This window comes from Schistocerca cancellata, chromosome 5 (genome assembly GCF_023864275.1).
Source record: "Schistocerca cancellata isolate TAMUIC-IGC-003103 chromosome 5, iqSchCanc2.1, whole genome shotgun sequence".
NCBI classification, from domain to species: Eukaryota; Metazoa; Arthropoda; class Insecta; order Orthoptera; family Acrididae; genus Schistocerca; species Schistocerca cancellata.
Genome location: NC_064630.1, coordinates 124,937,434 through 124,956,070, shown reverse-complemented (window position 1 = coordinate 124,956,070; position 18,637 = coordinate 124,937,434). Strand labels below are relative to the sequence as shown.

General features: G+C 37.9%; 1 protein-coding gene across 1 annotated transcript in view; it reads right to left on the bottom strand.

Annotated features, from left to right (window-relative positions):
* Window positions 1-18,637, bottom strand: part of LOC126187901 (sodium/hydrogen exchanger 2-like) — a 260,348-nt gene that overhangs the window by 170,966 nt on the left and 70,745 nt on the right. The window contains exons 2-4 of the mRNA XM_049929251.1: window positions 16,055-16,163; window positions 6,115-6,408; window positions 1,554-1,599 (exon numbers count right to left, since the gene is read on the bottom strand). Coding sequence (XP_049785208.1) covers window positions 1,554-1,599; window positions 6,115-6,376 — 308 coding nt within the window. The 5' untranslated portion in view covers window positions 6,377-6,408; window positions 16,055-16,163. The remainder of the gene's footprint in view (window positions 1-1,553; window positions 1,600-6,114; window positions 6,409-16,054; window positions 16,164-18,637) is intronic.

Sequence of the window (18,637 nt, the reverse complement as noted above, 5' to 3'; positions counted from 1 at the left end):
ATGGACTCTATTCATATCAGTTCTTTGCTTGTTTATGTTTGCTTTCTGCTATTGAAAATAAAGGTGCCATTAGTGAACTAATAGTTGCATGGTAGTCGTTGTTGAAACACCAGTAAATATAAATTTCTTCATCTCATTAGAATTAGATCTCCTTGCAACTCAAAATTATTGCAGCCACATTAATTTAGATGAGTTTATGTATTGTTATGAGTACATAATGTGACAATGACTAATAAGAGTATTTTGTCATGAAATATGGCTGCACGCATAAATTAAAGTGGCTACCCTAGTTGCCTGAGAACCGACTAGTGACATAAAAGCTGCTGTTTCACCATTGGTACATTTCCTGCTATGAGCATGAATCATATATGTCAGCTGTCAAGACACATGGGGGATGTTTACACAGTATTAAAAGCTTTGATATTGTATTGCTATGAGTCGTAATATTGAGAGATGCTGGTTATACACAAAAGTTGGTAGTTTTATGATGAATCCCTCTAGTGTACATGTAATTATTAACAGTGTTGTATGTGATTCAACTAATTTTGTCACCCATTGTAAATTCTGTAAAATATTGTCTTTGGTGTTTTTGAGGTTTCGGAGGGAATATAAACAATTTTGTTGACCCAGGTTATTTTCAGAGCAGTTTCTTATAAACATTCAGTGTTTCAGTTCATAAATAAAGTTGGATTTTGGATTGTGACCAATTGAGAACTATAACAAATAGTATGGTTTTCCAGCTATAATTTTGGTGACTTCACAGTTCAGATTTTGATAACATTTTTGGTATGCAGTGAGGTCGTCACAACCTATACAGGTTCAGTAAACATTTTGATACAAGCAAATCTACCCTCAGTGTATTTCCATCTCCACAAGATATACTCAGTTGAGACATAATGTAAACAGACATTGCAGTGACATATATAAGTGAAAGAAACAAATAAAATATCACATATAGCATGTGAGACATGTGTTGTCACTTTTCAAAAAATATGCCAATGTCTTTCGTTGTTCATTAGAACTAAATGTTACATTTATGGTTTGTGACAAGACATCACAATTCTTAACTTTCTGTCATCAGACTTCTTCACAGTTGAAATGATACACAATGATCAGGTTCATGACTGTTATGTGAAGAAATGTCAATGTATTTATGTAACACAATTTACCAATATTGAAATAACATCTTTCCTGATAGAACACTACATAAAGCAGTTACATTTACAGTGGGGCGTACATGGAAGGTTAAATGTTCTATGACCAGTCTCTCAAATTTCAGACAGTAGTAAAACATTTCATTTGATTAAGGGGCAGACCAGAATATTCAGACAAGAAAGAAGACCCATCTCATCAGTTGATGTCTGGAAACTTGAATCTATGACTTTTAACACATATCCAACAGAATTAACGATGTAATGAGTGGCATGCTTCATAATGTGTAAGTCTATTTCAAGACATCAGTTGGCATAAACTTTCCATTCCTTCTCCTGTTGGCTGCAGCATCTCTATAGCTTTGATTCATTTGCATTAGTAATGTAACAATTTACACTTACCAAGACTCTGGAACTCGTGAAGAAAGCCAGTGGGCATGATGGAATCCTGAAATTTTTAGAAAAAATTAAAAATAACTGCCTTGGCATTTAAAATATACGAGAAGACTATTCAAAAACACACTAAGATAAATAACTGAATTAGAGATAACTGTCATAATGAACAGGGCTGCTGCAGTTGATGGAGATTTGATAGTTGGTATAGTTAGCTGAGGCATAAGATCTCAATATCAAAGAAAATTCCACTGACAGTCCAATTGTGCAAACAATTGGGATGACACAATGTCTCAAAAAATATTTGATTTTCATCAGATAACCAGGGTCAGACATAGCTAGCAGTCGTCCTAGAGTCAGGCAGTATTCTGTTTCCACATACACAACAAACACTGCTTTTATGTTCAACCACATGCAGATGATAAAGGTTATTAATAATTAGCACACATTGTAAACACTAATTGGCAGGAACATACAATAAGTCACTTACCAATTCAGTATTGTGTAACATGAGGGGTGTTGCAACACATTTTTTTTTCAGGGGAAATTTTGTTTGCAAAAATGCATAATTTGTTGTGGGACATTGTAAAATATTCCTGATTCAGCTCCTATAGTTTCATTATGTTCTCATAAAAGGCAGCCTTCAAAATGGCTTCTGTAATTGAGGTGCATTCCTATCAGAGAGCTGTCATTCAGTTTCTTTTGGCAGAAAACCAGAGTGCCACAGATAGTCATAGGCACTAGCAGAATTTCAACAGAGATCTGACAGTGAGCAAAAGCATGATGAGTCGTTGGGCAAGGTGTCTGTCATCATCGCAAAAAGGTTGTGCAAACCTATCCAACGTTGGAACATGCAGACACTCTCATTCAAGGTGATCAACAGATCACAGTCAAACACCTTGCTGAACAATTGGATGTCTCTGTTGGTAGCGCTGACACAGTCGTCTACCAGTTGGGGTACTCAAAGGTGTGTGCTTGTTGAGTTACTTGACACCTAACAGAAGAACATAAGGGGCAAAGATGAACCATCTTTGTGGAATTGCTTGCACATTATGACAATTATTTGTTGAAGATTGTCACAGGTGATGAAACATGGCTTCATCACCTGGAACCAGAAACAAAATGGCAATCCATGAAGTGGTGCCACACCACCTCCCCTCAGGAGACAAAGTTCAAAGCTGCATCCACAGTCAGTTAACTCTTGGTGACAGTCTTCTGGGAATTTGAAGGTTTATTCCTTGTAGGAGACGAGGTACTGACAGAATCAAAGCTGTGAGGATGGGGTAGGAGTCATGCTTGGGTAGCTCACATGGTAGAGCACTTGCCCATGAAATGCAAAGGTCCTGAGTTCAAGTCTCAGTCCAGCACACAGTTTTAATCTGCCAGAAAGATTCATGGGCTGTAGCAGGCTGTAATGTGATTTTTTAATCATGCAATTAGCTAATTTTGACTGCTTGTCATTGTCAAGCACCTGTAAAACCAACTTGGAAATGCACTTCATTGTCTGCATACATTGCCATGTGTAAATAACACTTTCACACCTCACATTAAGATAAAAGTTGAAATTAGCTAATTGCATGATTAAAAAATAAAAAAAAAATCACATTACAGTCTACTACAGGCAGTGTTTGTGCTTATTAAACATATGGAGGCTGTGGATCCCCACGAATACAAAACTTTAATTCTAGAACTGGTCATGTGTGATTTGTAAGCGATCTCCTTTGTAGATTGATTGCACTCCTTTAGTATTCTACCAATAAATTGAAGTCTGCCATCCGCTTTAGCCTATGTGATCATTCCATTTCATATCCCTATAAAGTGTGACAGCTAGGTATCAGTATGAATTGGCTGATTCCAACAGTAACTCACTGATATTATACTCATATGATATGATGTTTTTTCATTTTGTGATGCACACAATTTTACATTTCTGAGCACGTAAAGCAAGTTGCCAATCTTTACACCATGTTGAAACCTTATCAAATTCTGACTCAATATTTATGCAACTTCTTTCAGAAAGTACTTCATTATAGGTATTGCTTCATCTGCAAAAACTCTGAGGTTACTATTACTATTGTCTGCAAGGTCATTAACACACTTCCCTGGGTACAATTGAAATTACTTCTACATCTGATGGTGACTCTCCATCCAGTATAACATGCTGTGTTCTCCCTACCCAAAAATTCTCATTCCAGTCACAACTTTCACTTCATGCCCCATATGGCCATACTTTTGACAATAAGTGTAGGTGTAGTAAAGAGTAAAATACTCTTTGGAAATCAAGAAATACTGCATCTGCCGGACAGCCTTGATCTAAAGCTTTTGGTATGTCATGTGAGAAAAATATGAGTTGGGTTTCGTATGATCAATGCTGGTTGGCATTGAGAAGGTCATTCTATTCAAGATATCTCATTATGTTTGAGCTCAGAATATGTTCTGAGAGTCTACAACAAATTGATCTCAAGGATATTGGATAGCAGTTTTGTAGATCACTTCTGCTACCCTTCTTGTACACAGCTGTGACTTGTGCTTTTTCTCAAGACCTGGGCATGGTTTTTTGTTCAAGGGATCTATGATAGAATATGATTAGAAGAGGGACTAAGCTTCAAATTCAGAACAGAATCTGACAGGGATTCTGTTGGCCCATGGAGCACTGTTCAGCTTTAATAATTTCAATTGTTTTTCAATACCACTGGCACTAATACTTATTTCATTCTTCTATTCAGTAGTATGAGAATTAATTTGTAAATGAACATTTAAAAACAACATTAGGCAGTTCAGCTTTTGCTTTGCTACCATCAATTTCAGTTCTTGTTTCATTCACTAGGGACTGGACACTAACTTTGGCAGCATGTGACAGCATGTGATCAGAATTTCTTTGGGTGTTGTGAAATAACATTTGACAATATTCTGCTATGGTAGTCATTGAAGGCATCATGGATTGCTCTCTTGACAGCCAAACATATTTCATTCACCTTCTCTCTATCTATAGCCCTATCCTTAGTTTTACACCTATTATGCAACAATTGCTCTTTCTTTAGAAGTTTCTTTACAGGATTCTTCACCATAGAGGCTTCCTCCCATTATGAACTGTTCTAATGGGTACATATCTATCCAGTGTATGGTCAACCATTCTTTTAAACTTGAGCCATAGTTTCTCCACATACTCTTGCACTGTGAAGAAAGTTTCAAGTTCCTCACTGAGATATGACACAGCTGACTTTTTTTATGTAGTTTACTGGACATATATATCCCTCTGCTTGTTTTAGCTGTCCTTTGTACTTTAGTAATCATTGTTGCCACAACCGTGTCATAGTCACTGACATCAGTTTCGATGTGTACATTCTCAACACAGTCAGGTCTATTTGTTGCAATTGGATCCAATATATTTCCATCACAAGGGTGGTTCCTAACTACCTGTTCTAGGCAATTTTCAGAGAACGCATTTCGCAATGTTTCACAGGATGTCTTATCATGCCCACCACTAACAAAACTGTAATTTTCCCAGTTAATTGTTGGATGATTACAGTCTCCACCAATGATTTCAGTATAACTGGGGAACTTGTATATGAGAGAACTGAGGTTTTGCCTAAAGTTTTCAGTTAAATCAAGAAATGAGTCTGGTGGGCAATAGAAGGATCCAGTTATCATTTTATGCCCACCTCTGACAATGAGTCTTGTCCAAACAGTCTCACATGCAGCTTCAATATCTATCTCAGTGCATATGAGTGTCTTGTCTGCTGTGACAAATACATCACCTTCATTTCCCATATGCCTGTCCTTTCAATATACACTTAAATTTTCCACGAAAGTATTGTTGCTATCAATTTCAGGTTTTAGCCAGCTTACTGTACCTAGTATTATGTGAGCTCCACTGCTTCTCATGAATGCTTCAAACTCTGACACTGCTTCTGACTCTGCTTCAGCAGTTTACCACCATGATTTTAATACTCTCACCTATAGGAGGCATTTATTTCTACCTTACACTGATATTTATGGGTTTGCTACCGCTATCATTATCTGGATTGGATGGAGAATTGTCTAATCTAAGAAACCTCTGTGTGCATCCCACGCACAATCAGCTATCTGACTAACAGCCGCCATCAATTTTCAACCTTATTTTAATTGGCAACCAGTTTCAGAATTTTATTACATCATCTTCAGGCCCCTGACCAATGTGCAGGAAGATCTACCTCAGTGGTGTTCAAAACAGGGGCCAGTAATCTCTTTAAACATCACCCTCCAACTGGAAGATTGGTTGCTAGGACATATTCTGAGACTTCAATGAATCATCGATTTAATATTTGAGGAAAGTGAGGGTGGTAAATACTGTAAAGGGGGACCAAGAGACAAATACAGTCAGTAGGTTCAAATGGATGTAGCTTGCAGTAGTTACTCAAAGATGCAAAGACTTGCACAGAATACAGTAGTGGAAGAGCTGCGTGAAATTAGTCTTTGGACTGAAAACCACAGCAACAATGAATGGGATCTTCTTCCATACAGCAAGAAAGTCATACCATATAAACATATACTAATTGCTGAGAATAGTAAAACATTAAGTAATACTCACCAACTTTTGCTAGTCCTGTAACCACAATAAAGATTGTAAAAGTGAAGAACAAGCCTAGTTCATCCCAACGCCAACTAGCAACATGTACTCCGTGGTGAACATTCACTTCCTCCAAAGCAACATAGGAGAAATTTCCTTCAGTTAAATTCTCAACATGATTGGATGCTGCTCCATAGCTTTCTTTTTCATAGTATGCTCTTCCTTGAACTGATGATTGCAGCAAAACCAGCACTACTATTATGTAAGTGAATTTTCCCATCATTTTTGAATTTTCAGTTAACTTCAATGTTAAAGCTGCAAAACAAAAACTTTTTTAGTTAATATATAAAATTATTACTCCTACAAAAAGAAAAAATATACTATGCATTAATTGGAACTAAAAGTAACCATTTCTGGTCATTTAGAGTGGATGAAGAAATGATAAATCTATAATTTAATTGTTTCAAGAGACATCTCAGATCATGCATTTAAAATTATATGCACACTGATGAAGAAAATGAAATTTGGAATGTCTGAGAATATGGTGTGAAACAGTGCAGGAAGTAGTACCTTAAACTAGTCAGTATTATATCAAAATTGGAATACACATCATACCAAGGTTAGAATAAAAATCTATATATGTTATTGATTAAACTCCACTGCCACAGTTTTTGTCTGCATGTTCAAGCTAAGCTCAGGATCTACAATAGGGATTTTGATGCAGTTTTCACTAACAGACAATCTGATTCACTATAAAGTTTTATGTGTATAGTTTATTACCACAAACTAATGATGACTTACTTGTAATGTACTGCAGGTGAAAAATCGGTCAATAACTTGCCTGATAACTGAACTTACAGCAGAGGCATAACCAATTATTTCATGTAATGATGGTTAAATGATGATGACGTCCTCTTGGGTCAAATATTCCGGAGGTAAAATAGTCCCCCATTTGGATCTCCGGGCAGGGACTACTCAAAAGGATGTTGTTATCAGGAGAAAGAAAACTGGCATTCTACGGATCGGAGTGTGGAATGTCAAATCCCTTAATCGGACAGGTAGGTTAGAAAATTTAAAAAGGGAAATGGATAGGTTAAAGTTAGATATAGTGTGAATTAGTGAAGTTTGGTGGCAGGAGGAACAAGACTTTTGGTCAGGCGAATACAGGGTTATAAATACAAAATCAAATAGGGGTAATGCAGGAGTAGGTTTAATAATGAATAAAAAAATAGGGATGCGGGTAAGCTACTACAAACAGCATAGTGAACACATTATTGTGGCCAAGATAGACACGAAGCCCATGCCTACTACAGTAGTACAAGTTTATATGCCAACTAGCTCTGCAGATGACGAAGAAATTGAAGAAATCTATGATGAGATAAAAGAAATTATTCAGATAGTGAAGGGAGACTAAAATTTAATAGTCATAGGTGACTGGAATTTGGTAGTAGGAAAAGGGAGAGAAGGAAACGTAGTAGGTGAATATGGATTAGGGGGAAGAAATGAAAGAGGAAACCGCCTGGTAGAATTTTGCACAGAGCACAACTTAATCATACCTAACACTTGGTTCAAGAATCATAAAAGAAGGTTGTATACATGGAAGAAGCCTGGAGATACTGACAGGTTTCAGATAGATTATATAATGGTAAGAGAGAGATTTAGGAACAAGGTTTTAAATTGTAAGACATTTGCAGGGGCAGATGTGGACTCTGATCACAATCTATTGGTTACGAACTGTAGATTAAAACTGAAGAAACTGCAAAAAGGTGGCAATTTAAGGAGATGGGACCTGGATAAACTGAAAGAACCAGAGGTTGTACAGAGTTTCAGGGAGAGCATGAGGGGAAAGAAATACAGTAGAAGAAGAATGGGTAGCTTTGAGGGATGAAGTAGTGAAGGCAGCAGAGGATATAGTAGGTAAAAAGACGAGGGCTACTAGAAATCCTTGGGTAACAGAAGAAATATTGAACTTAATTGATGAAAGGAGAAAATATAAAAACGCAGTAAATGAAGCAGGCAAAAAGGAATACAAACGTCTCAAAAATTAGATCGACGGGAGGTGCAAAATGGCTAAGCAGGGATGGCTAGAGGACAAATGTGAGGATGTAGAGACATATCTCACCAGGGGTAAGATAGATACTGCCTACAGGAAAATTAAAGAGACCTTTGGAGAAAAGAGAATCACTTGTATGAATATAAGGAGCTCAGATGGAAACCCAGTCCTAACCAAAGGAGGGAAAGCAGAAAGGTGGAAGGAGTATATAGAGGGTCTATACAAGAGTGATGTACTAGAGGGCAATATTATGGAAATGGAAGAGGATGTAGATGAAGATGAAATGGGAGATATGATACTGCGTGAAGAGTTTGACAGAGCACTGAAAGACTTGAGTAGAAACAAGGCCCCAGGAGTAGACAACATTCCATTAGAACTACTGACAGCCTTGGGAGAGCCAGTCCTGACAAAACTCTACCATCTGGTGAGCAAAATGTATGAGACAGGTGAAATACCCTCAGACTTCACGAAGAATATAATATTTCCAATCCCAAAGAAAGCAGGTGTTGACAGATGTGAAAATTACTGAACTATCAGTTTAATAAGTCACAGCTGCAAAATACTAACGCGAATTCTTTACAGACGAATGGAAAAACTGGTAGAAGCTGACCTAGGGGAAGATCAGTTTGGATTCCGTAGAAACATTGGAACATATGAGGCAATACTGACCCTACGGCTTATCTTAGAAGCTAGATTAAGGGAAGGCAAACCTATGTTTCTAGCGTTTGTAGACTTAGAGAAAGCTTTTGACAATGTTGACTGGCATACTCTCTTTCATATTCTGAAGGTGGCAGGGGTAAAATACAGGGAGCGAAAGGCTGTTTACAATTTGTACAGAAACCAGATGGCAGTTACAAGAGTCGAGGGACACGAAAGGGAAGCAGTTGTTGGGGAGGGAGTGAGACAGGGTTGTAGCCTCTCCCCAATTTTATTCAATCTGTTTATTGAGCAAGCCGTGAAGGAAACAAAAGAAAAATTTGGGGTAGGTATTAAAATCCATGGAGAAGAAATAAAAACTTTGAGGTTCACTGATGACATTGTAATTCTGTCAGAGACAGCAAAGGACTTGGAAGAGTAGTTGAATGGAATGGATAGTGTCTTGAAAGTAGGATATAAGATGACCATCAACAAAAGCAAAACAAGGATAATGGAATGTAGTCGAATTAAGTTGGGTGATTCTGAGGGAATTAGATTAGGAAATGAGACACTTAAAATAGTAAAGGAGTTTTGCTATTTGGGGAGCAAAATAACTGATGATGGTCAAAGTAGAGATGATATAAAATGTAGACTGGCAATGGCAAGGAAAGCGTTTCTGAAGAAGAGAAATTTGTTAAAGTCGAGTATAGATTTAAGTGTCAGGACGTCATTTCTGAAATTATTTGTATGGAGTGTAGCCATGTATGGAAGTGAAACATGGATGATAAATAGTTTAGACAAGAAGAGAATAGAAGCTTTTGAAATGTGGTGCTACAGAAGAATGCTGAAGATTAGATGGGTAGATCACATAACTAATGAGGAGGTATTGAATAGTATTGGAGAGAAGAGAAATTTGTGGCACAACTTGACTAGAAGAAGGGATTGGTTGGTAGGACATGTTCTGAGGCATCAAGGTATCACCAATTTAGTATTGGAGGGCAGTGTGGATGGTAAAAATCGTAGAGGGAGACCAAGAGATGAATACACTAAGCAGATTCAGAATGATGTAGGTTGCAGTAGTTACTAGGAGATGAAGAAGCTTGCACAGGATAGAGTAGCATGGAGAGCTGCATCAAACCAGTCTTAGGACTGAAGACCACAATAACAATAATGAGTTTATAATACATGTATTTTTATCTGATCCATATTTAATTGGTGTCTGGAGTGACATTAGGAGCTATGAACTAATTCAGAGAATAGTGAAACCTCACTAGAATCCATACATATTATACATTAAAATCCCCTGCTGTATTTTTCTGTCTGTACATGAAGATTGATCTCAGGAGCTAATGGAGGGAATCTGACAAGTTTCCACTACTAGGCAGATTGATTCATGAGGAAAGTTTGTGTGTTATATGTACATACACACATCAAAAAAAGTTTTGCATCACCCCCATTCCCAGACTCCTGAAGGTAGACATTGACTGTGGATACTGTATCACAGACACAGTCACTTTGCTTGTTCAAAGATGTCACTAAACCCACCCAAAGTTGTAAACAACCATGCATGAGCAGTGCCTATTAGACGGAGGTGTCCGAGAGCTGATCAGTTCCAGTCATTCCACCAGAAAGGAAGTACATGGCTCCTTTGTCTGTAGTTCAATCATGCCTAGATGGTCAATACTGCAATTCAATCACATCCACGTTGGTGCTTTGTCCCAGGAAGGGCTCTCAACAAGGGAAGTGTCCAGGCGTCTCGGAGTGAACCAAAGTGATGTTGTTCGAACATGGAGGAGATACAGAGAGGCAGGAACTGTTGACAACATGCCTCACTCAGGCCTGCAGTGGATTACCACTACCTATGGATTATGGCTTGGAGGAAGTCTGACAGCAAAGCCACCATGTTGAATAATGCTTTTTGTGTAGCTGCAGGATTTCATGTTACGACTCAAGCTGTACGTAACAGGCTGCATGATGCACAACTTCATTTGCAACGTCCATGGCGAAGTCAATCTTTGCAACCACGACACAATACAGTGTGGTACAGATGGGTCCAACAGCATGCCAAATGGACTGCTTGGGATTGTCATCATGTTCTCTGCACTGATGAGTGTCGCATATGCCTTCAACCAATCATCGGAGACATGTTTGGAGGCAACCCGGTCAGGCTGAATGCCCTCGACACACTGTCCAGCAAGTGCAGCAAGGTGGAGGTTCCCTGCTGTTTTGGGGTGGCATTATGTGTGGCCAACGTATGCTGTTGGTGGTCATGGAAATTGCCGTAATGGCTGTACAATATGTGAATGCCATCCTCCGACCGATAGTGCAACCATATCAGCGGCATATTCGTGAGGCATTTGTCTTCGTGGACAGTTTGCACCCTCATTATACACATCTTGTGAACCACTTCCTTCAGGATGATGACATTGCTTGAACAGAGTGGCCAGCATGTTCTCCAGACACGAACCCTACAGAACATGCCTGCATTAGACTGAAAAGGGCTGTTTATGGACGACGTGACCCACCAACCACTCAAAGGGATCTACACCAAATTTCCATTGAGGAGTGGGACAATCTGGACTAACAGTGCCTTGATGAACTTGTGGATAGTATGCCATGATGAATACAGGCATGTATCAATGCAAGGGGACATGCTACTGGGTATTAGAGGTATCGGTATGTACAGCAATCTGGACACCACCTCTGAAGGTCTCACTGTATGGTGGTACAACATGCAATGTGTGGTTTTCATGAGCAGTAAAAAGGGCAGAAATGATGTTTAAGTTGATTTCTATTCCAGTTTTCTGTACAGGTTCTGGAACTCTCAGAACCGAGGTGATGCAAAACATTTTTTGATGTGTGTATTATAAACTAAAGCCCCCACTGTGTTTTTCTATCTGTATGTGAAGGCTAATCTCATGAACTGCCGGAGTGACTTTGATATAGTTTTCACAGATAGATAGACTGATTCATAGTGAAGGCTTGTATATATCACTACATATTATAAATACTTCAGCTAGCCATAGATACTTAGTACCATCCTTGTAAAGTCATGGTGAGTCACTAGTAGATTATCACAATACAGTGTTCCATGACTTCATGTGGATTACAATATTTCAACAAGTAATCTAGTCATATATTTCTTTAATATTGCAAATTACAATATCCAAGGTGCTCAGAGTTTGGACTACAATCAAACTGTGAAATGCTGTTGGCCACAAGCTGCTGCTTATGGCTGAGTTGGGTACTTGACACTAACTAGCTTTCTGTAACTCATCTAAAAACCTGTAGCTTGTCTTTTATTAGGCTTGCAAGGAAAGGCCTGGACTGAAGTGAGCACAAGTTGAAAAAATATGAGAGCTATCCAGAAAGCAACATGTGTTTTAAATAAAAAATTATCAATATTGAAAAAACAAATTTTATTATATACATTTTAAAGACATACTGTTAAGCTGTATAAACTATATAACTGCCATTCAAATTGAGGCACTTATCATACCATGGTACAAGTTTTCCCAGTACCATTTCTATAGAACTCTGCTGCCTGTGATCACAACTACTGGTTTATACCAGCACGCAGATTGGTGTCATATCAAAGCACTGTGTAGTGAACCATGTCTTCATGGTTGCGAAGAGGTAGTATTTGCTTGGTACCAAATCTGGGGTGTATGGTGGATGATTTAACACCTCCCATCCAAAAGCTTGTAGGAGCCCTCAGGTACAATTAGCCGTATGTGGACATGCATTTTGCACTAAGTTTTCCATGACACTTGTTTTGAATCATCCACCTTAACTTTGTGAGTGTTTGATAACACCTCTCTGAGATAATTTTTGTTGCAGCAAGTTGTGACAGGTTCATTCCATACTCAACCCAAGCAGTTCTTCTTCCAGGGTATCCATCACCTCCAGCCAAGGTGGATGCTGCCAAGGCCTCAACAACCATGGTAATTATGTATACCTCTATCCAGTAATAAAGTCTGTATCTTATAGTTGATAAATAACTAACGTAAGAGAGTTGGATTGTTTCATTATGGTATTAGTCTTCTGTGTGCTATATATGGTTAATATATATTTAATTATGATTGTTAAATATTGTGAGAACGTATGACTTTCCACTATTATACAGGGTGACACACGGGAAACAGATGGTTTTTAATGAAATAATGCTCAGCCAACTTTGAAATTAATGCATGTTTATTTACACAAAATCAAAGCTCATTATTTGCCATTTTAGTTAACAAAATTATCTGTGAAAAATAATGTCGTCAATGTGATGCCCATCATTTCAAATGCGGGACTCAAGTCTCTTCTCAAAATCCTCCATCACACAGACTAAAATCTCTGCAGGGATGGCAGCAATTTCTTGAATGATTGCATTCTTCAACTCGTCCAAATTTCGTGGTTTCCGGTTATAGACACAGTTCTTAAGGTACCCCTACACAGAAAAAAGTCACATACTGACATGTCGGAAGACCTGGGAGGCCAAGGAACATTGCCAAAACGTGAGATAATCTGGCCAGGAAACATGTGTCATTGAAGTGTTTGCAGTGTGTGATGTTGCCCCATCCTGCTGGAACCAAATGCATTTTAAAGGGATTCGTTGTCTTCTTAGTTCTGGTTTCCATACGTTTCAAGCACACGAATGTAACAAACTGAATTAACAATAACTGTGGCCTCATTCTCTCTCTCTTTTTTTTTTTTTTTTTTTTTTTTTTTTTTTTTTTTTTTTTTTTTTTAAAAAAAGGTCCAATAATGCCAATAGAGCCAAGAGCACACCTGGCTGTTACTTTCTCTGAATGTAGAGGATGCTGGTGGGTAAGCTGTGGATGCTCTGGAGCCCAGTAACGTAGGTTTTGCTTATTCATGGTCCTGTTTAAATGAAAATGAGCTTCATCACTCATCAATAAAATTTCATTCTGTAAGTGAAGTCTTTGCATAGAGCAAAATCAGTTTCCTTAAGTTGTTGGACAATTAGCATTTTGTAGGGATGGAATTTTAATTCTTTATGCAAAATGCATCTAACTGATTCACAATTGATTTGTAACTCACTAGCATGACGTCTAGCTGACTGTCCTGGACTTCTGACTGCCTCTTGCCTTACCATTTCAACATTTTCTGGTGTCGTTACTCTGCTTCTCAGGTCAGGATGCTTCTTATCCAGTATGTTTCCAGTTGATCTGAAGTTTTCCACCCATCTGAGGATTGTGTTATGGCTCGGAACAGCTCCATGTCGACCGACATTAAACTGCGCATGAAACAATCACTGCATAGCAACAACAGACTCACCAATTTTCATGAAACTGTCATAGACAAACACTTGACGTTGCAAGTCTCACTGCTCCATAGTGACTGAGTAAATGAATGGCGTCTTGTGTGGATCAGAACTATCCCCACCACAACCACCTCCCACCACTGCACCCTCAGTACTACGCAGTTCAAAACCGTCTGTCTCTTGTGTGTCACCCTGTATTACTTTCCTAAAAAATTTGAAGCTTTCAAGGCCATTTTTTATTACCATCAGTACGCACATCAGCGTCTGGTTTAGACAACAAGGATTACTGCAGAAAAATTTAATTTACCCTATCAATAAATTCGTAACATTAACACAAAGTTCTTACTCATGTAAGTTCACTGAAATTGTGCAAAACTCTGATGAATATCCTTTATCTGAATGAAAAACCATTCTGAACCATTCTGAAGAACTTAACCAACTGGAAACTCGAGAATTTTATGTTAGTTCATCTCTGGGAAAGGCAATGGGATCATAGCCATAATATTATTTGTAACATGTTATCCTATCATTCTCATCACAAACTGACTTCTCCTGTATGTTATTGTACCCATGTGCAGCTCAAAGTACAAACTTATTTGTTTCAAGTTGTAATGAACCATGACTTAAGAGCCCATTTTTCTAAAATTCATCCATTCTGATAGAATCTGAAATGATGCAATTTTCAAGTGTTTGAAAGTAAAGCAATCATTTTTTTCTCCTTGAGTATAGTTTGGGTCAGACAAGTTATCAATCAATTGTTCACCTGGGGAAGACATGCATCTAATCACCTAGATAATTCACTGTCTCATACGAATTACAGATTCCCTGTATCTTGTCATCGACAGTGTCAACTATTTCCCAGCATTATGGATGGCATGATGTCAGCAGCTGTATGGTTAATCAAATTATCCAATAAACTGCAGAGAACTGTTGAAGTTCCAATATTAATTTTCTTTATTACTTGATGATTAGTTTCAAGCCTAATCTCATTATCAAAGCATCCAATAAGCTGTTCAATAACATACATTACAACAGCCACATGACTGTTAATATTAGTTAAACATATCTTATAAAGCTGTACAGGGCTGAATTTCATTCACCTAAACTGAATGCAGTGCAGCCTTGTACTGTCCTGCAAGATGTTTTTAACTAGACTGAACCATCACGTGGCTAGCAAAACATATTTTATTGCATATATCATTGGATGAGTTGAGAATGAGCTTAGGCTCGAAACCAGTTATCAGTAAACTAATATAGCAACTTCGATGGTACTCTGCAATTTATTGCATAATATCATATTAATAATGTTGTTCACTTTCAATAGGTGTTAGCAGTGTGCATCCATTTTTCTGGTACTCATTCCCAGCCATCTTAACTGATTTTTTTCAAGGAGAACTTTTTGAAGGTCTCCACACACCAAGTTGAATCAATTGGATGTTTGTGGCCCTGCATATGTTTCATAGCTGATTTCCTGCATTCCATGTGACACAACCATGTTCATACCCACAACAGAAGGATAGTCCTGATGATTAGGCTTGTGCGTATAAACTAGTTTGTATAAGAAGCTGTATCATAAACCAGTAGTGAAGAACTGAAAGTATACTGATAATGATGCAGGAAATATACAAATATGCAGGTATAAAGTTACATTTCATAGGTACAGAATACTCAATCCCAGCCATCTTAACTGATTTTTTTCAAGGAGAGCTTTTTGAAGGTCTCTGCACTCCAAGTTGAATGAATTGGATGTTTGTGGCCCTGCATATGTTTCATAGCTGATTTCCTGCATTCCATGTAACACAATCAAGTTCATACCCACAATAGAAGGACAGTCCTGATGATTAGGCTTGTGCGTATAAACTAGTTTGTATAAGAAGCTGTATCATAAACCAGTAGTGAAGAACTGAAAGTATACTGATAATGATGCAGGAAATATACAAATATAAAGCTACATTTCATAGGTACAGAATACCGGTCATGTTATTTTAAAGAAAATTTACCTCTTGAATACAAGTCTGAAAATAAACTTCATAACTTCTTGGTTGATATGATTCTTGTAGACCATCAGTTCTTTTAGCAGATGTTCAGCATTAGCTTATTGGAATAAGCCTACAAAGGTAAAGAAAATACATATTTTTAAAGAAATAATGAACTACTACAAATTTATGTAGCCAGTACTGGCTACATTTACAATTCTCTAGAAAAGAATATAATTTTAAATAAATATAGTAACTTTCACATGCACATTTATGCAATTCAGTTACTACTTTTCCTGTTACTTGATACACCTGAAACACACAAGCAATTAAATTTCCATTCAAAATGTCTCAGTATATTCCAAGTGTGTTTGCTTCCTCCAACTGTCTATATAACTGGATGCACACACACAAACACACTCACACAAAGCAAATGTTTTCTCCCAGTGTTGCTGCACAAATGGAAATAGGTAGCAGGCTCAGCTGTTGTGAGTGGTGATGACATGGAAAGGGTGTGGAAAGAGGAATAGAACAGGATGGGCCTATAAAGGATTGTGGTTTAGTGAAATATGCAGGTTAGAGGGTTGCTTAGAGAAATATTAGGAAAGGGAGAGTGCAGGAAGAAGGGGGAGGATTGAAAGAAGGATAAGGAAGTAAGAAATAGAAACTGCAGATGAGCTAAGATGGAGTAAAAAAGTAACAGAGGTGAGACAGAAAGTTACTCTCTGCCTGCACTTAACTATTTTTTATATCCTTCTTGCTTCATTTGTCATATGTTACTTTGTTGACAAGGTAGCACAATTCTTTCAATTCATGATCCCTTATTTTGATGTTAAGTATATCACTAATCTCATTTCTGCCACTTCTCACTTCTTCCCCCATTCTTTGATGTATTCTCAAACCATAATGTGTGCTCATTAGGTTGTCAATTCCATTCAATGCGTTCTCCAATTCTTCCTCACTTTCACTAAGCATACCAACGACGTAAGGGAACAATTGACAGGAATGGGGGAAAGAAATACAGTAGAAGAAGAATGGGTAGCTTTGAAGGATGAAGTAGTGAAGGCAGCAGAGGATCTAGTAGGTAAAAAGACGATGGCTAGTAGAAATCCTTGGGTAACAGAAGAAATATTGAATTTAATTGATGAAAGGAGAAAATATAAAAATGCAGTAAATGAAGCAGGCAAAAAGGAATACAAACGTCTCAAAAATGAGATCGACAGGAAGTGCAAAATGGCTAAGCAGGGATGGCTAGAGCACAAATGTAAGGATGTAGAGGCTTATCTCACTAGGGGTAAGATAGATATTGCCTACAGGAAAATGAAAGAGACCTTTGGAGATAAGAGAACCACCTGTATGAACATCAAGAGCTCAGATGGAAACCCAGTTCTAAGCAAAGAAGGGAAAGCAGAAAGGTGAAAGGAGTATATAGAGGGTCTATACAAGGGCGATGTACTTGAGGACAATATTATGGAAATGGAAGAAGATGTAGATGAAGATGAAATGGGAGATGTGATACTGCGTGAAGAGTTTGACAGAGCACTGAAAGACCTGAGTCGAAACAAGGCCCCCGGAGTAGACAACATTCCATTGGAACTACTGATGGCCTTGGGAGAGCCAGTCCTGACTAAACTCTACCATCTGGTGAGCAAGATGTATGAAACAGGCGAAATACCCTCAGACTTCAAGAAGAATATAATAATTACAATCCCAAAGAAAGCAGGTGTTGACAGATGTGAAAATTACCGAACTATCAGTTTAATAAGCCACAGCTGCAGAATACTAACACGAATTCTTTACAGACGAATGGAAAAACTAGTAGAAGCCGACCTCGGGGAAGATCAGTTTGGATTCCGTAGAAATACTGGAACACTTGATGCAATACTGACCTTATGATTTACCTTAGAAGAAAGATTAACGAAAGGCAAATGTACGTTTCTAGCATTTGTAGACTTAGAAAAAGCTTTTGACAATGTTGACTGGAATACTCTCTTTCAAATTCTAAAGTCCAGTCCAGTCCAGTCTCAGGACTGAAGACCACAACAACAGCAACCAACGACATCAGCAAATCTCAACAGTGATGTCATTAAGCACTGAATTTTAATTCCACTGCTGAGCCCATCTTTTATTTCATTGTTTCATTGATGTATACAATGAACTATATGGACAGAAGACTGCATCCCTGTCTTACACCCTTTTTAATCTGAGCACTCCATTCTTGCTTTTCTATTGTTTTTTTTTTTTCCTACTGGTTCTTGTATGTACCATATACTACACTTCTTTCCCTGTAACTTACATCTATTTTTTCCAGAATTTTGAATTATCTTGAATTTTTTTACATTTTCACACCATTTTTCTACATCAACAAACTCTACCAGTGTACCTTGATTTTTCTTAAGTCTTACTTCCATTATCAAGAGTCAACTGCCTCCCTGGTGTCTTTACCTTTCCTAAAGCCAAACTGACCACCATGTAATAGATCACTTTTCCTTTCCATTCTTTTTTACATTATTGTTGTCAGCAACTTGGGTGCATGAGCTGTTGCACTGACTGTGTGATAGTTCTCACACTTCTTCCTTTCCTATATTCAGGACTATGTGGATGATA